Genomic DNA, 23177 nt, shown 5'->3' on the forward strand with positions numbered 1-23177 from the left:
TTTCTTCTTTCCAATTTTGAGTCTCCTTCAAGAAATAAATATCATTATTTCTACTGTTATGTTAACTTACCCAAATAACCCAGATGCCTGGACTATTCGTTTAAAGAAAAGCTATCAGATGACTGTCTCAAACCCTAAGAACATGATACTTAGGGGTCAGATAGGAGGATTCAGTGACAGGTGAAACATATCTGACCCATTTCAGGGATAGTAAGCATCACATGGGAATAAAAAAAAAGGAAAGAAAGAGCGAGAGTGAATAAATCGGAATAAGTAAGCAGAATGTTCAGACAGGCATCATTGAGAATATTCATACATAGAAGTTGATTCTACATCCAAAATGAAAACATGGGAATTATCAAAAATATTCATCAAAATGTTGAGCATTTTCTCAGTATGATGCATCCATTCACTGCTTGAAAGTTTTTCTTCCTTTCCTATTCGCGTGTCGGTGTTTCCTAAATTTAAACCGAAAGAGCAGGTGATTTCAGTAATAATAAAAGGGTAACTTGAAAAATATATAAAATTATAAAAACAGAGAAATAAAGTCAAGATTTTGTAGATTTTAATTTAAAATTCAATGCACTCTTTAAAAAAGAACTATATTTTCTAATTCCTCATACTGAAATGACTTAGCATCAATGAGTAAGGCTTGTGCTCAGATTTTGTTCTCTACTCCCATTCCTTAAAGAATTGTTTAACTGCAGGCCTCAGGTAAGAAAAATAATAGATAGAGCCCATTTTGGTTTGCTAAAATTGCCAGAATGCAATATATTAGAAATGGAGTGGCTTTTACAAAGGGGATGTATTAGGTTATAAATGTACAGTTCTGAGGCCATGAAAATGTTGGAATTGAGGCATCAAGAGGGAGATACCTTCTCTGAGGAAAGGCTGCTGGCATCTGGCATTCCTCTGTCACATGGGAAGGCACATAGCAATGTTTTTTGGTCTTTCCCTCCTGGATTCTGGTTTCAAAATGTCTCTCTCAGCTCCTGTGGTTTCTTCTTGCTTCTCTTGGGGTGTTTCATTTCCCTCTGCTTTCTCTCCAAAACGTCTCTGCCTTTTATCCTCTCATAAAGGGCTCCAGCAAGAGGATTAAGACCCACCTTGAATGGGCTGAGTCACATCTCCATGGAAACAACTAAGCAAAAGTTCCCAATCACAATAGGTCTCTGCTCACAGGGATGGATTAGAAGAAAACAGAATTTTCCGGGGTTTATGACAAATTCAAACCAGTGCAGAGCCTATGACCATTAATTGGGTCAGAACTAAGAAAATTTCTTAAAGACTAATGGCATGTATTTCTATTAGGAGATATCTATGTATATGTGTATAAAAAGATATGGCAGGAAATATACCATGATATAAACAGTGGTGATCTCTGCAATTTAAGAAGGTAATTTATTATTAGCATTCTCATTTATTTCATGCATTTCCAAATATTCTAGAATGTATATATTCTATGTCATGGAAAAAAAATAAAATGTTAAAAAAAGTTTTCTTTGTATTTCCTTTTTCTGGCTCCAGTCCTTAAAGCTATATAATGTTGGCCAAGTTATTTAACCTTTTTTCGAACTCATTTCACTCATTTACAAAAAATTAATCATAGTGGTCTCATAGAATTCCCATTTGGACTTCTTGAGATTATATATGAAAAGCATTTAGTGTAGTACTTGGGTCACAATTTAAATGATTAGTACATGTTTAGTATGATTGCTATCATTATCATCTTTGTTTTTAAATCAAAAACTATCAGGCTTAATTGTCAACCTTTCTGTGCTCTGCAAGATAATGTCAACTCTGTAAGGGCAGAGACCATGGCTGTCTTGTTTCCTATGCTCTCAAACGTTTCAAAAAATGACCCTGTGCTTTCCTCTACTGTAAGAACAGTGATTTTAGACCAAAGATTCCATATCCTGAATAGTTTCTTCGAATATCTGTGTTAGAATTAAAGTATTCTTTATTCTGTTATTGCTCAATACATCTTGTTTACTGGAATAAAAGTAAGATGTGGTAGTTGACAGACTTGACAAACCTTAACCTTGGACTCTAATTAAACAGGATGATTCCAGGATAGCGAATGAAATTTTAACGTGATTATGTCAATACTAAAACTAAGTGAGCAAAAAGTAAGATAATATCTCTGGGTGGAGCTTAACACCCAACTATTACACAGCATTCCCACAAACCAAGCACATTCACTTTCTGTGTCTCTGAAGAAGGAACAGAGGTATTGCAGCATGGGAAGGAAATCTTTCTACCTTCTGATTTTGGGGGTCCTTGTAGCATATTATATTTACACTCCACTTCCAGATAATGTTGAGGAGCCATGGAAAATCATGTGCGTGAACGCATTTCTGAAAACTTTTTCACATTTGGTAAGTTTGGAATTCTGTGGACTCAGATGTGCATATGTAACCATTTGATCTGGAGGAGGATGTGTTCTGTTCTGCATTGTTTTAACAATTGATTGATTAACCTATTTAAATAAGTGTTGCTGCCTTTGATTTTATACTGGTAAATTTTTGCCTTTGGTGGTTGTTGCTATTCTATATATCAGAATCATGCTTTGTGAAAAAGCAAGAAAAAGTGAGAAGGCATTTGAGTAAGTTTTCCTAAAGATGCTTTCTTCAGGTGGTATTAATGTCATCATGTGGTGGTTTGAAATCCTGGATTAGATGTGGTTTGGCATGTAAGTTTTACAAGCAAATCAGCCATCACCTAAGTGTGTGCACTGTGTTAGTCACAGACCTCCATGCAGTCGTGTAGGGTCCAGGGTAAAGTCTCAGGGCATGTAGATAGTTCTGAAGGAGGTTGGTTGGCACAAGTCCAGGGTGGACCCTGGAAGGCATGGTTGGCAGGAATGAAAGTGGGGAGCCCTGGGGTGTCACAGTGACTGGCGACCTGCAAAAACAGTCTCTGGTGCTGTTCTGCAAAACAGGTTTGGTTCAGTATTTGGTGTGGCTACATGCCAAGGGAGCCCTGGGAATACCATTTATTAATTCTTTTGAGTATTTTATTCCTTCCTCTTTTTTTTTCTATGATATCTTTCTAGAATTTCAACCAGATAGATGTTGTAATTCCTAGGTTGATTTTTCATTTCTAATAATTCAAGAATTCCAAATTTTGTTGAATTCTAGTAGGAAAAAGAAGGACTAGGCCCCAACAGAGAAAACATTCTAGAGGTGGAGAAAAATGATAAATCAGGATTAAATGAATGATTGATCTCAGATTGTGAGGAATGCCTTGAAGGGGCTAAACAGAACAAAAAGAGAATTATGCGGCCAATGGCAGGGGCAAGGCTACTGTATCTGTAGTCAGAGAAAACCTCCCTGAAGAGGAAATATCTGCTTGAAGACCTGAAGAATAGAAAGGAACCAGCCACCTTCAGTGTTGAAAAGGTTCCCAGGCAGAAACAGCATCAAGAGCAAAAGTCCCAGCTGCAAAATATCAAGTTCAAGAAACTGTAGGAGACACTTGGTAGTGATGGGGAGAGTGCTGCGGTTTGGTTTGGAACAATAGGGTATACAGTCCTTTGTGGGCAATGGTAGTGAATTTTGATTTGATTTTATGTGCAATGAAAAACTATTGAAGGGTTTTATAAAGGAAATACTTTTTCTCCTATTTGTCTTCTCTGCTCTATGATTTGGAAGAGGGCCTTGCCTATTTTTTTTCCTTGGAGTCTTGCTATTGACTAGTTACTCAGTTTACCAAAAGGAGAGAAATTGTAAATTAAAGAATACTCAATGCCAAGACAAAAATGCTCCATTTTTTCCCGAGAAAGAGGCAACTTAAATGATAAATCCAGTGAGATTCAACAGAAAAAAATGATTGGTTAAGCAAGAAGAGTAGGAAACGAAAATTTTATAAGGGGGTGGAATGCTAATGGACTACTGAGTAATCTAATTTTATTCCTCCCAACATCAGCCACCAGCCTCAGTTCCTGATAAAATCCTGATTTTCAGGAAATCAAGGCTCAAGTTCAAAGAATAGTTACAACCTCCAAGCAGCTGTGCCAGGTGGGAGAGTCACAGGTAACCTGACTCACAGGTAACCTGTGGTGAGTTGAACATGTACAACCCAATCCATCTCTGTGGGTTTGGGCCCATTGTAAAAAGGACCTTCTGATGAAATTACCCCATTGAAGTCATGGCCAAGTTGAGTCAGGTTAGGTCTTAATCCTATTGCTGGAGGTTTTATCAGCAGAATGAAATGCAGACACATAGAGAGAAAGCCCTGGAAAGGAGCAGGAACTCAATGGAATCCAGAAGAGGAGCCAGGAGAGGTCACCATGCGCACTGCCATGTGAGAGAAAGGCCAAGGACCAAGGACAATGGATACCACAGGTTTTGGAAAGCATCACCTTGCTGACACCTCAGTTTTGGACTTCTCTGAGCCTCAAATCTGTGAGCCAATAACTTCCTGTTGTTTAAGCCAATCCATTGCATAATATCTGTTTTAACAGCAAAGAAATGAAGACACTTGTCTTAGGCATGTGTCAATGATTTCAACATGCACAGATGACTTAGTTTTTATTTTAGACATTTAACGCCATAAGTTGGCCTTTGCTTTAGACACATGCAATTTATTCAATGCATTTCTAATGTTTTTTGAGATATGCGTTTTCTCTGGTAGCCTTTTATTACATTTATGAATATAATATACTTTCAGAGCTCTTAAATGGTACAAATTAAAAATAAAATTTTTAATATTTTTCTCATTCATGAAATATGTAGGTTTTGCTTGTGACCATTTATTCACTTGGTTCATCTTGATTGCTTTTTGTAATTAGTTTGGCTGGCTTTCCTCAAATGTCTAATAATTTTTGACTATCTATTTACACATTTTATTGAAGTAGTATGTTATGAACATTAAACTAAGAATCAAACTGCTATGGATAAAATCCAGGTAAATATCCCTAGCTGTGTATTTTCTAGCTGATTTATTTTCATTAGCTCTGGAATGAATATGACAATAGTACATACCTCAAATGTTAACAACTATTTAATATTCAGGTAAATATTTGTAAAATGCACATAATTTTGACTTTTCAAGGGTGAAAGAACAGGAAACAGGCAGGTAAGCTGGTCCTTTTTTCCCCTTTTACACATTCCTTTCACTCCCAACCCTTCCTCCAAGCCCCCGGACACATATAGCCAGACCCTGCATTTCCCAGATTTCAAGGACCTCTCCATCTCTAAGCTAAACCACTTCCTCCACCTGGAATTTTTTTCCTTCCATTATTTGTATGGCCAAATCCTAAGAAAAGGTCTTACTGCCAAACCTCAGAGAAAATTGTACGCCTTGTTTAAAAACTCTTTTATAATTGCTACTCTCAGGTACTCACCCACTGTCTGCCCCTAAAGTACCTTGTGCAGAGATCTAGAATAACCATTATACTGCTTTATAAATTTCCTTATCTCTCCTCCCTACTTAACTCTGAGACTCTTGAGAAGAGCATTTTTCTTGTTCATCTGGGTAACCCTAATGCTTAGAGGGAAACTTAGAAATTTTGTGGAATAAGGACTGCGTGAATCTTCCTCTTAGTAATCTCTGTAGACATAGCCTGTGTGCCCTCATTCTTCCAGAAAACCAGAGAGGATTCAGTTGCAAGAATTTCATTCATTTCATTTGAGTATATTAAAAATTAACACATACTTATATGTTTATAGGTCTCTTTGACATTTGAAATTTGAATTCTAGGACTGTGTGAATTTTGTTTTTAGGCTACATTTGTGGAGCTGCTGGGATTTAACCATTGTATGGATTCCTTTAAGTTCTTCTTGAGCTTTGAAGAAGTCCCCCCAACCTCAGATGAAACTGTCACCGTGACTGATTCGACGTTCAACAACATTCCTGTCCGTGTATATGTGCCAAAGCGGAAATCAGAAGCACTAAGAAGGGCTATATTTTACATCCATGGTGGTGGCTGGTGTCTAGGCAGTGCTGGTAAGGGAATGCTTTAAAAAATCACGGTCATTGAGATAGTGTACAAAGTATCTATCACAAAGGAAAATACTGCCTTTGATAGGTATATAATGGCTTCTACTCAGTGATTGCTATCTGCTTTGTTCTTCTGAAAAATTTTACTCTTCCTTGGAGGTCCCAATCACTCTATTCCATATGTGTTTTTCGCTTCAACCCTGGTAGAGTTGAGAAGAATGAAGTTGTCTCATTTTTGCAATTACTCTAAGAGAACATAACTTGGTATTTTCTCTTTCTCTTCAGTTGATGTTGCAGGATGATGTATAATGTTCATTCATTTCTTTGCATAATTATTTTGTGTCAGGCAACAGTGTAGAAAATTTGGATATATCTTCAAACAGACAAAATCCCTGCTTTCTATTTTTCTTAAAACTGTTTTATTAGTATGCATTCCCATACCATAAATCCATCCAAAGTGTACAATTAGTAGCCTAGTATAACAAATAGTTGTGCATTCATCACCACAATCAATTTTAACTTTTTTATTGCATAATTATAACATTTTTATGAACCAGAGAAATAAAAATCAGTAGTTTTCAAGTCATTCTTCAACAAGTGGTTACAGGACAGATATCGTAGTTTGTCATGGGCTACCATATGATCCTTCATATTTTTCCTTCTAGCTGCTTCAGAATACAGGAGGCCAAAGGACTTAAATACTTTTTTATCATCACAATCAACTTCTTTTCCTTCTTTTTTTGTGAGCAATAAGATATACACAAAAGCTATAAATTTCAAAGCACAGCACCACAAATACTTGTAGAACATATTACAGAGTTTGACATGGGTTACAATTTCACAATTTTAGGTTTTATTTCTAGCTGCTCTAAAACACTGGAGACTAAAAGAGATATCAATTTAATGATTCAGCATTCATATTCATTTGTTAAGTCCTATCTTCTACGTATAATTCCACTATCAACTTTGTTCTTTCCACACCTCTCTTTGGGCTTGTTTGAGCTATGGACATTCTAAATTCTTGATACTGGAAGGGTTTGTCTATTGTATGGGGTAGGAAGGTGGAACTATGTGATATTCTGGCGAGACTGGGCTAGGTTTCAGGACTTATCTCAACCAGGTACCCCTCTGGAGGTTGTAGGTTTTTGGAAAGTTATTGTAGTACCTGGAACCCTTGTGGAATCTTAAATATTGCCCTAGGTGTTCTTTAGGATTGGCTGGAATGGTCCTGGTTGGGTATTGGCAGGTTATGATAGGTAGCAAGGTCTATCTGAAGCTTCCGTAAGACCAACCTCCTGAGTAACCTCTCGACTCTATTTGAACTCTCTCTGCTACTGATACTTTATTAATTACACTTCTTTCCCCCCTTTTGGTCAGGATGGAATTGTTGTCTCATAGTGCCAGGTCTGGATTCATCCCTGGGACTCATCTTTCACATCAGTAGGGAGACGTTCACCCCTGGATGTGATGTCCCACGTAGCATGGAAGGCAATGATTTCACTTGCTGAGATGAACTTAGAGACACTGAGGCAACATCTGAGCAAAACACCCAAATCAATTTTAGAACATTTAAGAAATACTCCATATCCCTTAACAGTCACCTCTCAATCTCTCTCTCCTTCCCCAGCCCTACATAATTATGTATATTTGCACTTTATATGATGGAATCATACCATATATAGCATTTTGGGTCTAATTTCTTTCACTTAGCATGTGTTGGTTTTTTAAAAATTATTATTCTTTTATCTTTTAAGTTGAGTGGTCGTAGCTTTACATAAAAGTCATATAAAAAAATAGTGTTCCCATATACTCACTTATTACTGACACTTTGCATTGGTGTAGTACCTTTGTTATAACTGATGAAAGAATATTAAAATATTACTGTTACACATTATCCAGTTTGTCTTAATGTATTTTACCACAAGTCACTCTATCATTGACACCTTGCAATAGTGATGCATGTTTCTTTTAATTCATGAAAGAACATTCTCATATTTGTACTATACCCACAGTCATTACCCACAATAGGAGTTCTCTGTATTATGCAGTCCCATGTTTTATCCTCTAACTTTCCTTCTAGTAACAAACAGGACTCAAAATATCCCTTTCAACCACATGCATAAACCTAACCCAACAGCGTAAGGTACACTGACAACAATGTATTACCATCACCACTATCCATTTCCAAACCTTTGCAATCAAGTAAATAGAAATCTGCACAAATAAAGCATCAGCTCCGCATTATCTACCCCCATTCTATCTCTAGCTAACTTGTATTCTATATTCTAGCTCTATGATTTTGCTTATTGCAATTAGTTCATAACAGTGAGGTCATACAACATTGGTCCTTTTGTGTCTGGCTTATTTCATACAATATGACATCAAGATTCCTCAGTGTTGTCACATGCATTGAGATTTCTTTTCTTTCTACAGCCGGATAATATTCCATCATATATATACATCACATTTTGATCAACACTTAGGTTGTTGATGGACACTTGGGTTGTTTCTATCTTTTGGCAATTGTAATTAATGCAGTTATGAACATCAATGAGAAAATGTCTCTTTCTGACCCTGCTTTCAGTTCTTCTGAGTATATACCTAGTAGCAGGATTACTGGATCATATGGCAATTCTACACTTAGCTTCCCAAGGAACTGCCAAACTCTTCCACAGAGGCTGCACCATTTTATATTCCCACCAACAGTGAAGGAGTGTTCCTATTTCTCCTTATATTCTCCAGTACCTGTAGTTTTCTGATTTTTTAAATATTGGCCATTCGAGTAGGTAAGAAATGATGCATCATCATGGTTTTGATTTGCATTTTCCTAATAGCTGATGTTTTGAGCACATTTTTCATATGCTTTTTGGCCATTTGTATTTCCTCTTTGGATAAATGTCTATTCAAGTCTTTTGCCCATTTTCTAATTTTTTTGTCTTTTTGTTGTTAAGTTGTAGGATTCCTTTATACATTCTGAATATTGGATATATGGTTTCCAAATATTTTGTCCCATTGAGTAGGCTGCATTTTCACTTATTTGAGAAAGAATTTTGAAGCTCCAAAATATCTAATTTTGAGGAGGTCCCATTTACCTATTTTTTCTTTTTTTGTTTGTTCTTTAGGTGTAAAGTCTAAGAAACCATTGCTTATCACAAGATCTTGAAAATGCTTCCCTACTTCTTTTTGTAGGATTTTATGTTCCTTCTTCTTCTATTTAGATCTTTGATCCATTTTGAGTAAATTTTTGTATATGGTGTGAGATAGGGGTTCTCTTCCATTTTCTTGCATATGAATATCCAGTTCTCCCAGCACCATTTGTTGAAGAAACTGTTCTGTCCCAGTTGAGTGGACTGGCAGTCTTGTCATGTATCAATGGCAATAGGTATGAGGGTCTATTTCAGAACTCTCAATTCAATTCCATTGTTTAACACATCTATCTTTATGCCCATACCATGCTGTTTTGACCACTTACTTCTGTCATGTGTTTTAGCATCTGGAACTGTGATTCCTCTAACTTCATTCTTCTTTTTCAAGATGTTATTGACTGTTTGGGGTACCCTTACTTTTCCAAATAATGTTGATAATTAGCATTTCTATTTTTGCAATGTAGGCTTTTGGAATTTTTATTGAGATTGCATGAAATATGTAAATCAGCTTTGATGGAATTGACATCTTAGTGATATTTAGTCTTCCAACTCATGAACACAGAATGTCTTTCCTTTTATTTAGGTCTTTTTAATATTTTTTAGCAATGTCATATCTTTTTGCGTTCACATCCCTTACCTCTGGTTAAATTTATTTCTGAATATTTAATTGTTTTAGTCACTGTTGTAAACAGAATTTTTTTCTTGATTTTCAGCTCAGGTAGTTGATTACTACCATGTGTAAACACCACTGATTTTTGTGTATTGAAGTTGTATCTCACCACTTTGCTGGACTCATTTATTATCTAGTACCATTATGTTGATTGTTTGGTACTGTATATAGGATCATGTCATCTGCAATAGTGAAATTATATTTCTTCCTTTCTCATTTAAATTTCTTTTATTACCTAACTGGTCTAGCTAGAAGTTCTAGCACAAGGTTGAATAATAGTGGTGACAATGGGCATCATCATCTGGTTCCAGATCTTAGAGGGAAGGCTTTCTGTTTTTGCTATTGAGCACAGTGTTAGTCATGAATTTTTCATATATGCCCTTTATCATGCGGAGGAAGTCTCCTTGTGCTCCTACCATTAAATTATTTTTGTCAGAAAGGATTTGTATTTTTTCAAATCCCTTACTGCATCAAGTGAGATGATTATGTTTTCTCCCCTCTTCTATTTGTTAATGTGTATTACACTAATAGATTTCTTGACCCACCCTTGCATACCTAGAATTAAACCCACTTAACCATGGTGTGTATTTTTTTAATGTGCTGTTGGATTTGACCTGCAAGTATTTTGTTTTGGATTTTTGTATGTATATTCATTAGAGAAATAGGTCTGTAATTTTCTTTCCTTGTAGTATCTTCATTTGGCTTTGCTATTAGGGTAACATTCACGTAATGGAATGAGTCAAGTAGTGTTCCCTTCTCTTCAATTTTCGGGAGAGTTTGATTCTTCTTGGAGTGCTGGGAATTTTTCCTGGAATGATTGATAGAATTCCCCTGTGAAGCCATCTGGTCATGACTCCCAGGGGTGCAAATCTCTCTGGCACTGTGGGACCTAACTCCAGGGAATGAGCCAGGATGAAGTATCATCGAATGAGAAAGCCTTCTTGACCAAAAGAGGGAAGAGAGAAACGAAACAAAATAAAGTCTTTCTTTGTTGAGAGGTTTTTGATGGGTGATTCCATCTCTTCCCTTGTAATTGGTCTGTGGAAGTCTTCTGTTTCTTCTAGAGTCAATGTAAGTTGTTCATGTTTCACGTAATTTCTAAGTCATCTAAGTTGTCTAATTTCTTGGCATGTAGTTGTTCATAGTATCCTCCTTTGATCCTTTTTAATTCAGTGAGGTCAGTCACAATGCCCCCCTCTCATTTATGATTTTATTTGCATCTTCTCACTTTTTTATTTATCAGTGTAGCTAAGGGTTTTTCAATTTTACTGATCTTCTGAAAGAACCAAGCTATGGTTTTGTTGATTCTGTCTATTACATATTTTATTTCCAATTTCATTTATTTCTGCTGTAATTGTTATTATTTCTATCTTTCTGTTTGCTTTGAGAATAGTTTGCCATTCATTTTTCTGGTTTGTTTAGCTGTGTTTTTAGCATTTTATTTTACCCGTTCCCTCATTTTTTTTTTTACATGGGCAGGCACCGGGAATCGAACCCAGGTCCTCTGGCATCGCAGGCAAGCATTCTTGCCTGCTGAGCCACCGTGGCCCGCCCTCCCTCATTTTTAATGTTGCCTTTAGGGCTATAAGTTTGCCTCTCAGCACCACATCCCATAAATTTTGATGTGTTGTGTTCTTGTTTCATTTCTCTCAAGACATTTAAAGATTACACTTACAGTTTTTTTTTTGACCCTCTGTTTTTGTTATCATTACCCTGTGAAGTTTATTTGTGCATAAGAAAACTTAAGCCTACTGATAATTATACCTAAGAGTCACCCCCAGAAAACCTCTTTTGTTGCTCAGTTATGACCTCTCTCTCTTAAGCCAACTTGGCAGGTGAAGTCACTGCCTTCCTCCTAGGGGGGACACAGCTTCTGGGGTGTAAATCTCCATGATCCCGTGGGATATGACTCCTGGGGAGGAGCCAGGATCTGCATCATGGGAATAAGGAAGCATCCTTGACCAAAAGAGGGAACAGAGAAATGAGACAAATTAAAGTTACAGTAGCTGATAGAGTTCAAACAGACTTGAGAGATTATCCTGGAGGTTATTCTTTTGCATTATATAGATATCCTTTTTGAATTTTAGTGTATTGGAGTGTATAGAGGGAAATATCTGAAACTATTGGAACTGTGTCCCTTTAGCCATGATTCTTGATGAAGACTGTATAGCTATATAAGTTTTATAATGTAACAGTGTGATTGTGAAAGCCTTGTGTTTGATGCTCCTTTTATCCAGGCTATAGACATATGAGAAAATAAATAAGGATAAAAATAAATAATTATGGGGGGGATAAAGGGTAAAAATTGGGTAGATTGAAGTATTGGTAGTCAATCAGAGGAAGAGCTAAGGGGTATGGGATGTATGAGTCCTTTGTTTTTCCTTTTAATTTCCTTTTTCTGGAGTGATATACATGTTCTAATAATGATAAGAATACACAACTATGTGATGATATTGTGAGCCATTGATTGTATAATAATGTCAGACTGTATGTGTGTGGATAGTCGTCAAATAATATATATTTTTAAAAAAGAGTGTTCTGTTTAGCTTCCAAATATTTTTGAATATCTGGTTCCTCCCCCTGTCATTGATTTCCAGCTTATTCCATTATGGTCAGAAAAAGTGCTTTGTATAATTTCAATTATTTTAAATTTATTGAGACTCGTTTTGTGACCCAACATATTGTCTCTCCTGGAATATGATCCATGAGAAGATTTTTCTGGAGAAGAAGGTGTAAAGTTTTATGATGATATTTCTGCTTGGTGGCTTGACCCTTTTATTAATATATAGTGCCCTCTTTTGTCCCGTATAACAGTTTTGCATTTAAAGTCTATTTTGTCCAATATGGGTATAGCCACCCCAGTTCTTTTTCATTACTGCTTGTGTGGAATATCTTTTATCCAACATTTCACTTTAAACCTATTTGTAACCATGGGTTTAATGTGGGTCTTTGTAGAGAGTATATAGAAGAATCATATTTTTAAATACATTCTGTCCATTGTGTGCCTTTTGATTAGGGAGTTTAATCCTTGAATTTTCATTGGTTTACTGTATAGGTGGGCCTCATTTCAACCATTTTAAACTTAAGTTGTTATATATCACATCTTATTTTTGTCTCTTTTTATGTTTTAGTTACCCTTTCTGAAAATCTTCATTTCTGCATTCTCTTTCAAGCCTTCTTCTCCTCTTTCTTTGCTTCAGCATGCAGAACCCCATTTTGTATTTCTTATAAGGCTCATTTTGCTGTTAAAGAACTCTCTCAGTTTCTGTTTATCTGTGAATACTTTAAACACTCCTTCACTTTTGAAGGACAGTTTTTCTGGATAAAGAGTTATTGGTTGGTAGTTTTTCTTTCTCAGTACCTTAAATATATCATACCACTGTATTCTTGCCTTCATGTTTTCTGATGAGAAACCGCCACATAGTCTTATTGAGGATCCCTTGTATGTGATGACTCATTTTTCTTTTGCTGCTCTCAGAATTCTCTCTTTATTTTTTGCATCTGAGATTCTGATTACTGTATAATGGAGTATATATCTATTAGGATTTATTCTGTTTCAGGTATGTTGTGATTCTTGGACATGTATATTTATGCCCTTCATAAGACTTGGGGAATTTTCAGCCTTTTATTTTTTCAAATATTCTTTCCATTTTCTTCTCCTTCTGGGACACCCATGAGTACTTTGTACTCTCTCTTAAATCTCTGAGACCCTACTCAACTTTTCTCTATCTGTTCTTCTGTCTGTAAGATTTTAAATATCCTATATTCTATTTCAATGATTCTTTCTTTTGCCTGCTCAAATTTGCTGTTGTATGCCTTTAGTGTATTTTTAATCTCTTCTGTTGAGCCTTTTATTCCTATAACTTATGTTATGTTTCTTTTTATACTTTCTAATTCTTCTTTATGCTCACCGAAGTTCTTCTTAATATACTTTATCTCTTTAGCCATATTTTCTTCTAGAATCGATTTTGAAGATTTATTTGAATATGTTTGATTAATTGTTTCAAATTCTACATCTCTCAAAAGTTTTAATTTGTTACTTTGACTGGGCCTTATCTTTCTGTTTCTTAGTCTGGATTGCTATCTTTTGCTGATGTCTAGGCATCTGATTATGTAGATGAATTTACTCTGGAGGTTAGTTTCTCTCTCTTGGCTAGGGTTTTATTGTTGAATGGCTTTGTGTTAAGGCTCTTTTTTTTGGCACTTGGTTCAATTAATCTAGATCATTAGTATGTCTGACTTTCACTGATCAGATTGTCTAATCGTTTCTTCATCTGATTCTTGCCCTGGGAATAACTACAATTTCTAAAATTGCATGGTGTTTACAATATTTCATCCCCAGGAGAAAGCTTCTCCATCTTCTTTTTTCTTCTCTGAGATTCTTGATCTATTCTGTTCATTTTTGTTTTCCCTCCATGGTGTCCCCCCCCCCCCCCCCCTGCTTTCTTTGCCTCTATCTGCTTCTACCTGGAGGTCAAATTCTGGGAGGAGTATCACCCCAGAGAGGACCTTTCCAAGTCAATGTTTCTCAGCCAAAAAAAGGCCAGAGACCAAGAAGGGAGAGTGGTCAGTTTCAAAGAGTCTGGGCGAGAGACCCAGGAAAGACATCAGAAGCCTTTTTGGTGGCCCATCATAGCATGCTCTCTTGGCATACTCAGCAGATGATGCCCATCCAGTATACTGTTCCCTGAAGACCTAGGGAGGCCCTGTGTCTTTGAACCATCACTGCCTTTGCTCCTGTCAGTGGCAGTGTTGAGGCAAAGGCTGCTGCAGTCCCTGTCTCAGGTGGCCTAAAACAGTAGTTCAGGGTCAGGATATATTGATCTCAATTTGCCAATTGAAAGCTGTAATCATTACTTGGGATTTCCCACCTCCAAACTGTTCTTGAATAAGAGGGCTTCCATGTCCCTCTCCTTCCAGAGTAGCGAGACTGAAACAGGACCTGAGTCAGTCCCTCTGATTGTGGGGGATGGGAGCCAGCCACTGCTACGGAGGATGTTTCTCACAGCTCTTTACTGCAGTTTCTCAGCCTCTTTGTCTCACACTTTCCTGGATGCTGTCCAGTACTCCCTTGACTTCCAGAGCTCTGGATCTGTTATTTCAGGCAGTTTCAGCCTGACCATCAGCTGTTTTGGAGGAGGAGTGAGTTCTAGTACTCCTTATTCCTCTACCTGCAAATCCAGCCTTTTTGGAGCTTATATTCTAATAGAGGGTATCACTAGTCAAGCAATCAATCAAACAACGTGTTATAAAATATCAAGTATAGAAAATAATATATCAGAGTTATCAGGATCAGGAATGCAGGTTGCAGACTTCTTTCTTTATTTTATTGGGGTCCCACAGGAAGAAGCCCTGAATGGCAGATTTCTTGAAGTATAGAAATACAGTAGAAATAGGAAGTGGAAAGACTCTGATAAAGGTTCAATTGTATGACTCTGAGAAAATCATTGAAACCTTTTGGTTTCCAGAGTCCTTGATAATTCAGTTGTCTACCTCAGATGGATGGAATATTGATTGACTGAGGTTATGGAGTTTGGATTGGGGGTTATGATAAGAACTCTGAACTTCAGAAGGGAATAATCAATTAGTCTAGACAAGAAATGTTGCAGGCTTGAGATTAAGCAAAAGTTTCCAAATGAGTGGAAAGTTAGGGGATATTGAGAAAGAGAGAAGTGGGAGGCAGAGGGGGAGAGAAGGAAATATCAAAGGTGATTGTCTTACCTCCTTTAGGATGACTGACAGGGTGATGCCTTATCCTTGAGGAATGCAGACATGAGTTGAATGGAGGAATAAGCTACCAGCAAAGCACTGAGAAGAATCACTTAAAGGAATAGATAATAAAATGAAAAGGAACTCAAAGAGCGTGGTAGTCTCAAGAAGGGGTAACAATTAAAATTACTGTATGGCATGGAGATGCAAAGTTAGATAAGGCTGAAAGTATGTCTCTTGAATGTTGATATTCAATAAAATATTTTCACACAGCAACATAATTCAGCTAACAAAAAGTGAGAAGTGTAGCAAATGGAAGGAATGATTTTTGGCTTTAAAGTGTCTTAATGATGAAGAATAAGCAAAACAATAACAGATTGAAAGGAGAGTAAAGCAAGAGCATTTTAATTTATTTTATTATGTAGGAGAGACACGGTAGACTGAATGATATGAAGGCAATAAATAGAAATATGTTGGAGAAATGGATGGCCTGGGTGTGTTGATTGAAAGATGATATTCCAAAGAAAATAGGAGGGAAGAAGATTCAGAGCATTGGATATGAATAGGAAGGTCAGAATTGGATGAAAAGAGCTTCACATCTTCATCCTAGAGAAGGGAAGAGGAGGTAAGGACCTGTCTCAGCTAAATATATTTTTACAATGGTAGTGCAGATAAGAGTAGTGTTCTTGTTTGCTAGCTGCCAGAAAGCAACATATCAGAGTCTTATTGGCTTTTATAAAAGGGATTTATTTCATTGGTTCTTCAGAGGAAAGGCAGTTAGCTTTCAACTGAGGTTCTTTCTTACATGGGAAGGCACAGGATGATCTCTGCTGGCCTTCCCTCCAGGCCTCTGGTTTCCCACAACTTTCCCTCGGGTGATTTCTTTCTGCATTTCCAAGGCCTGGGCTGAGTTACAAGTGCTGAGATAAGGTATGCTGAGCTGCTTGGGCTGTACTACATTGAGTCTCTCATTTAAGCCCCAGCCAATTAAATCAAACATCATTCATTGTAGCAGGCATGCCTCCTAGCCGACTGCAGATGTAATCAGCAACAGATGAGATTCACATGCCATTGGCTCATGTCCACAGCAATGGAACCAATCACCTTTACCTAGCCAGTTGACACTGGAATCTAACTACCACAAGTAGTAAGTAAAGGTGCTCCAGCTTTTGTGTCATCCATACATTAAGGAAGCATAATTCTAACCCACTTATTTTTGGAAGCTTTTTCTATTTCTCTCATGCAGCCATAGGTGGTCATTCTGTATTACCACAGTTCCTTCTATACCTCCTTGGCTCACACATCTTGACGTGACACTGGTCAAATCAAGAACTTGTTTTTTCACCTTTGTGATCCCCATTCTCTAACAAAGTGACAAAACAATATTTCCTCCAGTATGGAAGTTGAGTTAGTCTTGTGAAAAGTGAGCCTTGTTTAGAAGAGCAAATGATAGAATGTTCACAACAAAAGAGAGAAAGAAAAAAGCACAATCAGAAGGCTCCCTCAGCAACTCAAATTCTGTTGAATTGCTCATGGGTATTTATTCATGGGTAAATGCTAAATTTGTCTCTTTCACATTTTTAATGTGGAGCAGGTGGAGAATTGCAGAAATATGTAACACATACAGCAGAATTTCTGTGGAGGAAATTATATCTCTTCATTTGTCCTTTCTCATTAATATCCTGCCTTTCTTTCAGCTTTACGTATCTATGACCAGCTATCAAGATGGACAGCAGATAGACTCGATGCTGTTGTCATATCAACCAAGTAAGAGCTGTGTTGCTTTGTTTTCAAACCTGATGCCTTACATACAACGAGTCTTTCCAGTCTCTTGGCTTATATGTGTTTATACAAAAAAAGTTTTCCTGATGACACTCACTAGGCAATGGAAAGTAAAGTCTAGGCCTGGATCGGTTGGAGTCCAAGAATAAAACCTCTGTGTGTGTATATGTTTAAGTGTGTGTGTGTGTGTGTGTGTGTGTGTGTATGTGTGTGGTTGAGGAATGAAGAGATAAAAGAAAAAAATTTTCTACATAAATTTAAACAATATCATCCATGGGCGTAATTATTTTTACTGGATTTCATCTCTATTCTTCATTTACATTATCATTAAGAATGAATGCCCTGGAGTGAGAGGATCCTCAACTAAAGTGAATCATAAATAATTCCTACCTCAGGGGCTGGTGAAGATTAAGTGGTATCATATCTGAAATGGTCTTATCCTAAAGTTTGTCATTTGATAAGTCTGAAATATTAATGTTTATAACCAAATTAAACAAATAAGCAAAGCCAATATGTTAGTTTCAAACAGTGAATAAGAGTGTTAGGAAAGAATGCTTAGGTAGAGAATCACAATCAAAGAGGGTTGCTAGGAAGATGCGCTTGATAGTTGCAGGCTCATACTTACACTTCCGAAAATGCAGGAAAAGTTATGAAAAAAACATTATTAGGACTATTTGTCAAATAAATCATTATGATAAAGTTGTAACAAAGTCATGGTCAAGATTTGATTGTAAGTGATGAATAATAAATATAAAATTAGGCAGAATAACATTGAAAAAGGTAAGCAGAAAACCTACCCTTATGCTATTTTGCATTCCAACTTTGATTTTTATATATTTTTTACTTTTTGTGTATGGGGAGACACCAGAAACCAACTTCATTTATTGAAGATGATTATTCAGAAGATGGCAAGTCAAATGACATTGTACGAAATAAACCTGTGTTTGAGTCATCAAAATGACTCATAAATCACATGTAAATAAAAGATAAATATACTTTAAAATTTTTATGCAAGCACATGCCTTGCCTGTGAATATAATTTTGTTTAATTATTGAGCTCCATAGAAATATGGATAATTTGGACAATATTAAAATTAAGATGGCCAATAAGCACATGAAAATATGCTCAACATCATTAACCATTAGGAAAATACAAATCAGAACCACAATGAGATTTCTTCACACCCACCAAGATATCTATAATGAAAAAACAGCTAATAACAAGTGTAGGGGAGGACATGGAGAAATTGAAATACTCCATACTTCCGGTGAGCATGTGAAATGTTGCCATCACTATAAAAACAGTTTGGCACATCCTCAAAAACTTAACCCAGCCATTCAACTGCAAGTTATATATCCAAAAGAAAGGAAAACTATGTCCATATAAAAAAACATGTAGACAACTGTTCATAACAGCATTTTTGTAACACCCCAAAAGCAGTAACAACTGCAATGTCCATTAGCTAATAAATGAATAATTCAATGCAATCAAATATTTGTCAATGAATAGGAATACTATATAACAATAAACCTTGAAACAAAATGCCAAGTGAAAGAAGTCAATCAGAAAAGATCACTACAGTATGATTCCATTTATATGAATGTCCAGAGAAGACAAATCTGTGGAGGTAAAGAGTAGACTAGTGGTTGCTTAGGCTAGAGTGGGGCAGGGATGTTACCCTCTGTGGAGACAACCAATCTTTTTATTTTAGAAAAAGAAACATTACAGGATTTCTTTTTTGGGGTGATGAAAATGTTCTAAAATTGATTGTGGTGATGGTTGCACAACTCTGAATACATATGAACAACCACTGATTTAGACACTTTAAATGAATGACTTGTATGGTATGTAAATGATACAGGTGAATGCATTGAATAAACATATTCATAAAATGGAATAACCTAATGGCCCATAAACATAAAAAGTTACTTTACATCAAGAAAACATAAATTAAAACCAATAAGAGAAATCTCTGTATTCAGTCTCATAGCGAAAATGAAAAGACATTTAGCACCAAGTGTTGGTGAGGATTTGCAGCAATAGGAATGTGCATACACTGTAATTCTAAGAATCAATTTGGTATTTTGAAAATCTCTTTGGAAATATTCACTAAAGCTAAACATATATGCATCAGTGCCCAGCAATAGCACTTACAGATCTATGTCAGCAGAAATGCATACATAGGTTCATCAAGAAAGCATGCACGAGAATATTCATGGCAGCTCTGCTTGTGAAAGTCCAGGACTGCAAACATCAGCATTTTAGTAGATAAATGAACTGCGATGTGTTGACACAATGGAGTACCTTACAGAAATAGACATACATGCAGCAATGTGGATGAGAATCAGTAAGATAATGTTGAGCAAACAAAGGGGGCACAAAGGAGCACATGCTGTATGTTTCTATTTATTTAAAGGACAAACACATTCAAGATTCATCTAAGGTGTTATAAGTGAAGTTAGTGGATATTTCATGATTTGGGGGAGCTACTGGGTGGGAAGATTAAGGAGGTTTCTAGAGTGCTGATAATACTCTATCGATGATCTGGCTGCTGGTGATATACCTGTGTTTAATTTTATAATTAACACAGTTGTACACTTGTGATATGTGCTCTTCCAGGATGTGTCTATGCTTTAGAAAATTTAAAAAAATAAATAAAAAAAATTAATGACGTGGAAAACATGTTTTCTCTCCACAGTTACAGACTAGCACCTAAGTATCATTTCCCAGTTCATTTTGAAGATGTATATAATTCCCTAAAGTGGTTCTTACGCAAAAAAGTTCTTGCAAAATATGGTGTGAATCCTCAGAGAATAGGTGTCTCCGGAGACAGTGCTGGGGGGAATTTAGCTGCAGCAGTTGTGCAACAGGTATGATGCTTGTCATTTGTGTGTGTGTGTGTTTTTTAAATCTACTTAAAAACTTATTCAATACATATATTAATATATAAATGTAAATTCAAGTATAGTAACTATTTTTGTAAATACTAAAGAGAATATTGAAAAGTTTCTTTTAAATATTAAAATGACCCAATCCTGTCATGGTTTATTGTTTCTTTCCTAGTGAAATGATATTTTTCTACATAGAATAGGTTCAAATTGATCTAAAAATAGTCATTAAAATTATATATATATGTCAGTAAAATACTAATCGGCTGAATGGGAGATTATATGAGCTCAGACAATAAACATCACTCTAATAGAGGACCAGATAGATTCCATAATCATCACTGGAGCATTCTGAGCATTCTATAAATTCTTCTATTACTGGAATAATATTCTAATTTTAGAAAGCTTATCAACAAATTCAAATATTTCTATGTTACTTGCAGAGTCTACCAGGAGGAAAAAATACAAAGTGTTCAAAGTTTTCCTGTTTTTCCTTTTTGCACAAATAAAATCAGGTATTTTTATCAGCTATTTTAATAATGCCAATATGAGAATAGTAACATACAGTGCTTTTCATCTCGGATTATATGTAAAGTGGGTTTTATTTCTTTAGGAAATAAAACATACTGTACTGATTGTTTAAAATCCAGAAAATTTACCCATGGGTATAGGGAGCCAGGGTTATGCTACCCTGAACCATTGCCACAGGTACGGAAGTTTGGATTTTATTAGTTGAATCTAATTATACACCAAGGATATAGAGCAAGTTTTTTTTTTAATTGCAGTGATTAATTTGTTTGTTATATTTATTTATACGTTTTTTTTCACACCAAAAATATTTTGGTCTCTAAAGTCTTTGGATAATATTCTCAAGAAGAAATTGTGTTATTGGGCTTTCGTCCAATCACAGCATAGAACATATTTTTGAACCTTCTCAGGTGTGAACGTCTTAGCATTGCTATGAATCCTATGATGTAGGTGAAAGTGCACTTGAGTAAACACTAAGAGTCCTGGATTTTCTTGAAATGAAGTAATTTCTAGATGTGATGATATTGGCTGGGACGTTAAATCTTTGTAACCATCAATTGTCTCAGGTTAGAGGTAAACAAACCCTTTCAACTTTACAGAGCTGTTGTGAGGGTCAGATAACTTCTCTTATATAAAAATGCCTGGTAGACTTTTATGATCTTTACAAATAATCTCCAAAATGTCCAAAATGGCCTATTTTGACCTCTGAAGTTAAACATGTGGAGAAAGTACCACTATTTGTAAAATACTTGGGGTTATGCTCAATAGTATCTCCATTTTTCTGTGAAAGCTAAATACATCTTTAACAGTATATTATACACTTTGAAACATATGCAAATCGCCGTTTTAAAGTATTGTACATGTTTGCAAAACTTCAAAAATTTTTAAATATTTCTTTCCAACTTATAGATCATTATTTTTGTCCACTTTGGTGTTTTTGCACCTCTCTTTGCAGACTATTGGTCTTTATAAGTATTAGCACATTAGGTCTGATACAGGTAGGGATGATGCTAACAGAATGCTTTACACAGAGAGCCTGTCCAAATCGCTGAAAATAAAAAAAATGTCACTTTATCATTAACGTCAAGTCAGAGACCCTATGAGTGATCCTTTCTTGCCAAGGCACAGCTTATTGGCATATTAGGATATTTAAAGAAATTCTTATATGAAGTAAGGAGAGAAGGAAAAATGTTCAACTTTATGGACTTCTAGTTATGATTTCTTGGTAGAGAGGGTAGGACCATAATTTTCTAAGTAGTTTTAGATCCTTTTGAAGTATTGGAAGAGAAGAACAATGAAGCTATTTTGCCTTAAATTAAAAGTATCCTTTAATTATGAAGCATATAGTTCTAGAAGCACATTTTAAATATTTAGAAGTTTTTTGAGATGTTATATTTCTATAACAAGATTCTTTTTGAGATTATGAATTTATATATAGATGATCTTGTTACAGTAATTTATTGTTTTAAAAGGAAAATAGTTTATAAAAGTTATCTTATTTTTCAGCTCTTAGATGACCCAGATGTCAAGATCAAACTCAAGATTCAGTGTTTAATTTATCCTGCCCTTCAGCCTCTTGATCTAGCTTCACCATCATATCAAGAAAATTCACATTTTCCAATCCTGCCTAAAGCACTCATCGTCAGGCTCTGGAGTGAATATTTTACTACAGACAGATCACTTGAAAAAGCCATGCATTCCAACCAACATGTACCTGTGGAATCAAGTCATTTGCTCCAGTTTGCTAATTGGAGCTCCTTGCTTCCTGAGAGGTTTAAGAAAGGACATGTTTATAAGAGTCCAACTTATGGTAGTTCTGAGCTTGCTAAAAAATATCCAGGATTCCTAGATGTGAGAGCTGCACCCCTTCTTGCTGAGGACAACAAATTACGTGGTTTACCCCCGACCTATGTCATGACTTGTCAATATGACGTTTTAAGAGATGATGGACTCATGTCTGTCACCCGACTTCAAAATGCTGGAGTTCAGGTGACCCTTAACCACGTTGAGGATGGATTCCATGGAGTACTTGCCTTCCTAATATTTAAAATTAAGAAAAGAGAGTTAAATCCATATATTAGTTGGCTAAATGAAAATCTATAGTAAAAAGTTTATCAATTTCATATTTTAAAAATAAATCTCAAAACATCACAAAATCCAGATGTTAAAAGTTGGTTTCTGTCAGAAACGGTCTACTTAAGTTCAACACATGCATAATAATTCTATTCGCTAATAGTCGTTTTTCTGTTTTTATTTCTTTCTCTAAGGGATTTCATTCCATTCTGCTATTTTATTAGATTTTTTTATCTTAAGGCATTTATCTTACAGTTATTGATATCTTATTTTCTTGTATACACTCTCTTGTGTGTTGGCCACTGTTTGCAATGATAAGAGGATCAATGTCAGCAAATATCACCTGCCTGGGCATTGCCAAGGTTTTCATCAATGTACCTTTAGGGTCTGAAACACTCCTAATCAATAATATGAGTTAAATGGCAACTCTTTTCAAA

The 23177-nt window shown here is 35.9% G+C and overlaps 1 protein-coding gene across 2 annotated transcripts; it reads left to right on the plus strand.

Annotated features, from left to right (window-relative positions):
• Positions 1 to 1046: 1046 nt before the first annotated feature.
• On the plus strand, positions 1047 to 22811 carry LOC143684113 (arylacetamide deacetylase-like). 2 transcript variants are annotated; one of them, XM_077160802.1, is made up of 5 exons: positions 1047 to 1396; positions 5727 to 5949; positions 17166 to 17235; positions 19950 to 20121; positions 22174 to 22811. In XM_077160802.1, exons 2-5 carry the CDS (start codon positions 5763 to 5765, stop codon positions 22768 to 22770), a joined length of 1026 nt encoding a protein of 341 aa, XP_077016917.1. In that variant the 5' UTR covers positions 1047 to 1396; positions 5727 to 5762; the 3' UTR covers positions 22771 to 22811. The 2 variants fall into 2 exon arrangements, with proteins under 2 accessions (XP_077016917.1, XP_077016918.1); XM_077160803.1 differs by lacking the exon at positions 1047 to 1396 and adding an exon at positions 2168 to 2378.
• Positions 22812 to 23177: the final 366 nt, after the last annotated feature.

The sequence above is a fragment of the Tamandua tetradactyla genome, chromosome 5, assembly GCF_023851605.1.
Source record: "Tamandua tetradactyla isolate mTamTet1 chromosome 5, mTamTet1.pri, whole genome shotgun sequence".
NCBI classification, from domain to species: Eukaryota; Metazoa; Chordata; class Mammalia; order Pilosa; family Myrmecophagidae; genus Tamandua; species Tamandua tetradactyla.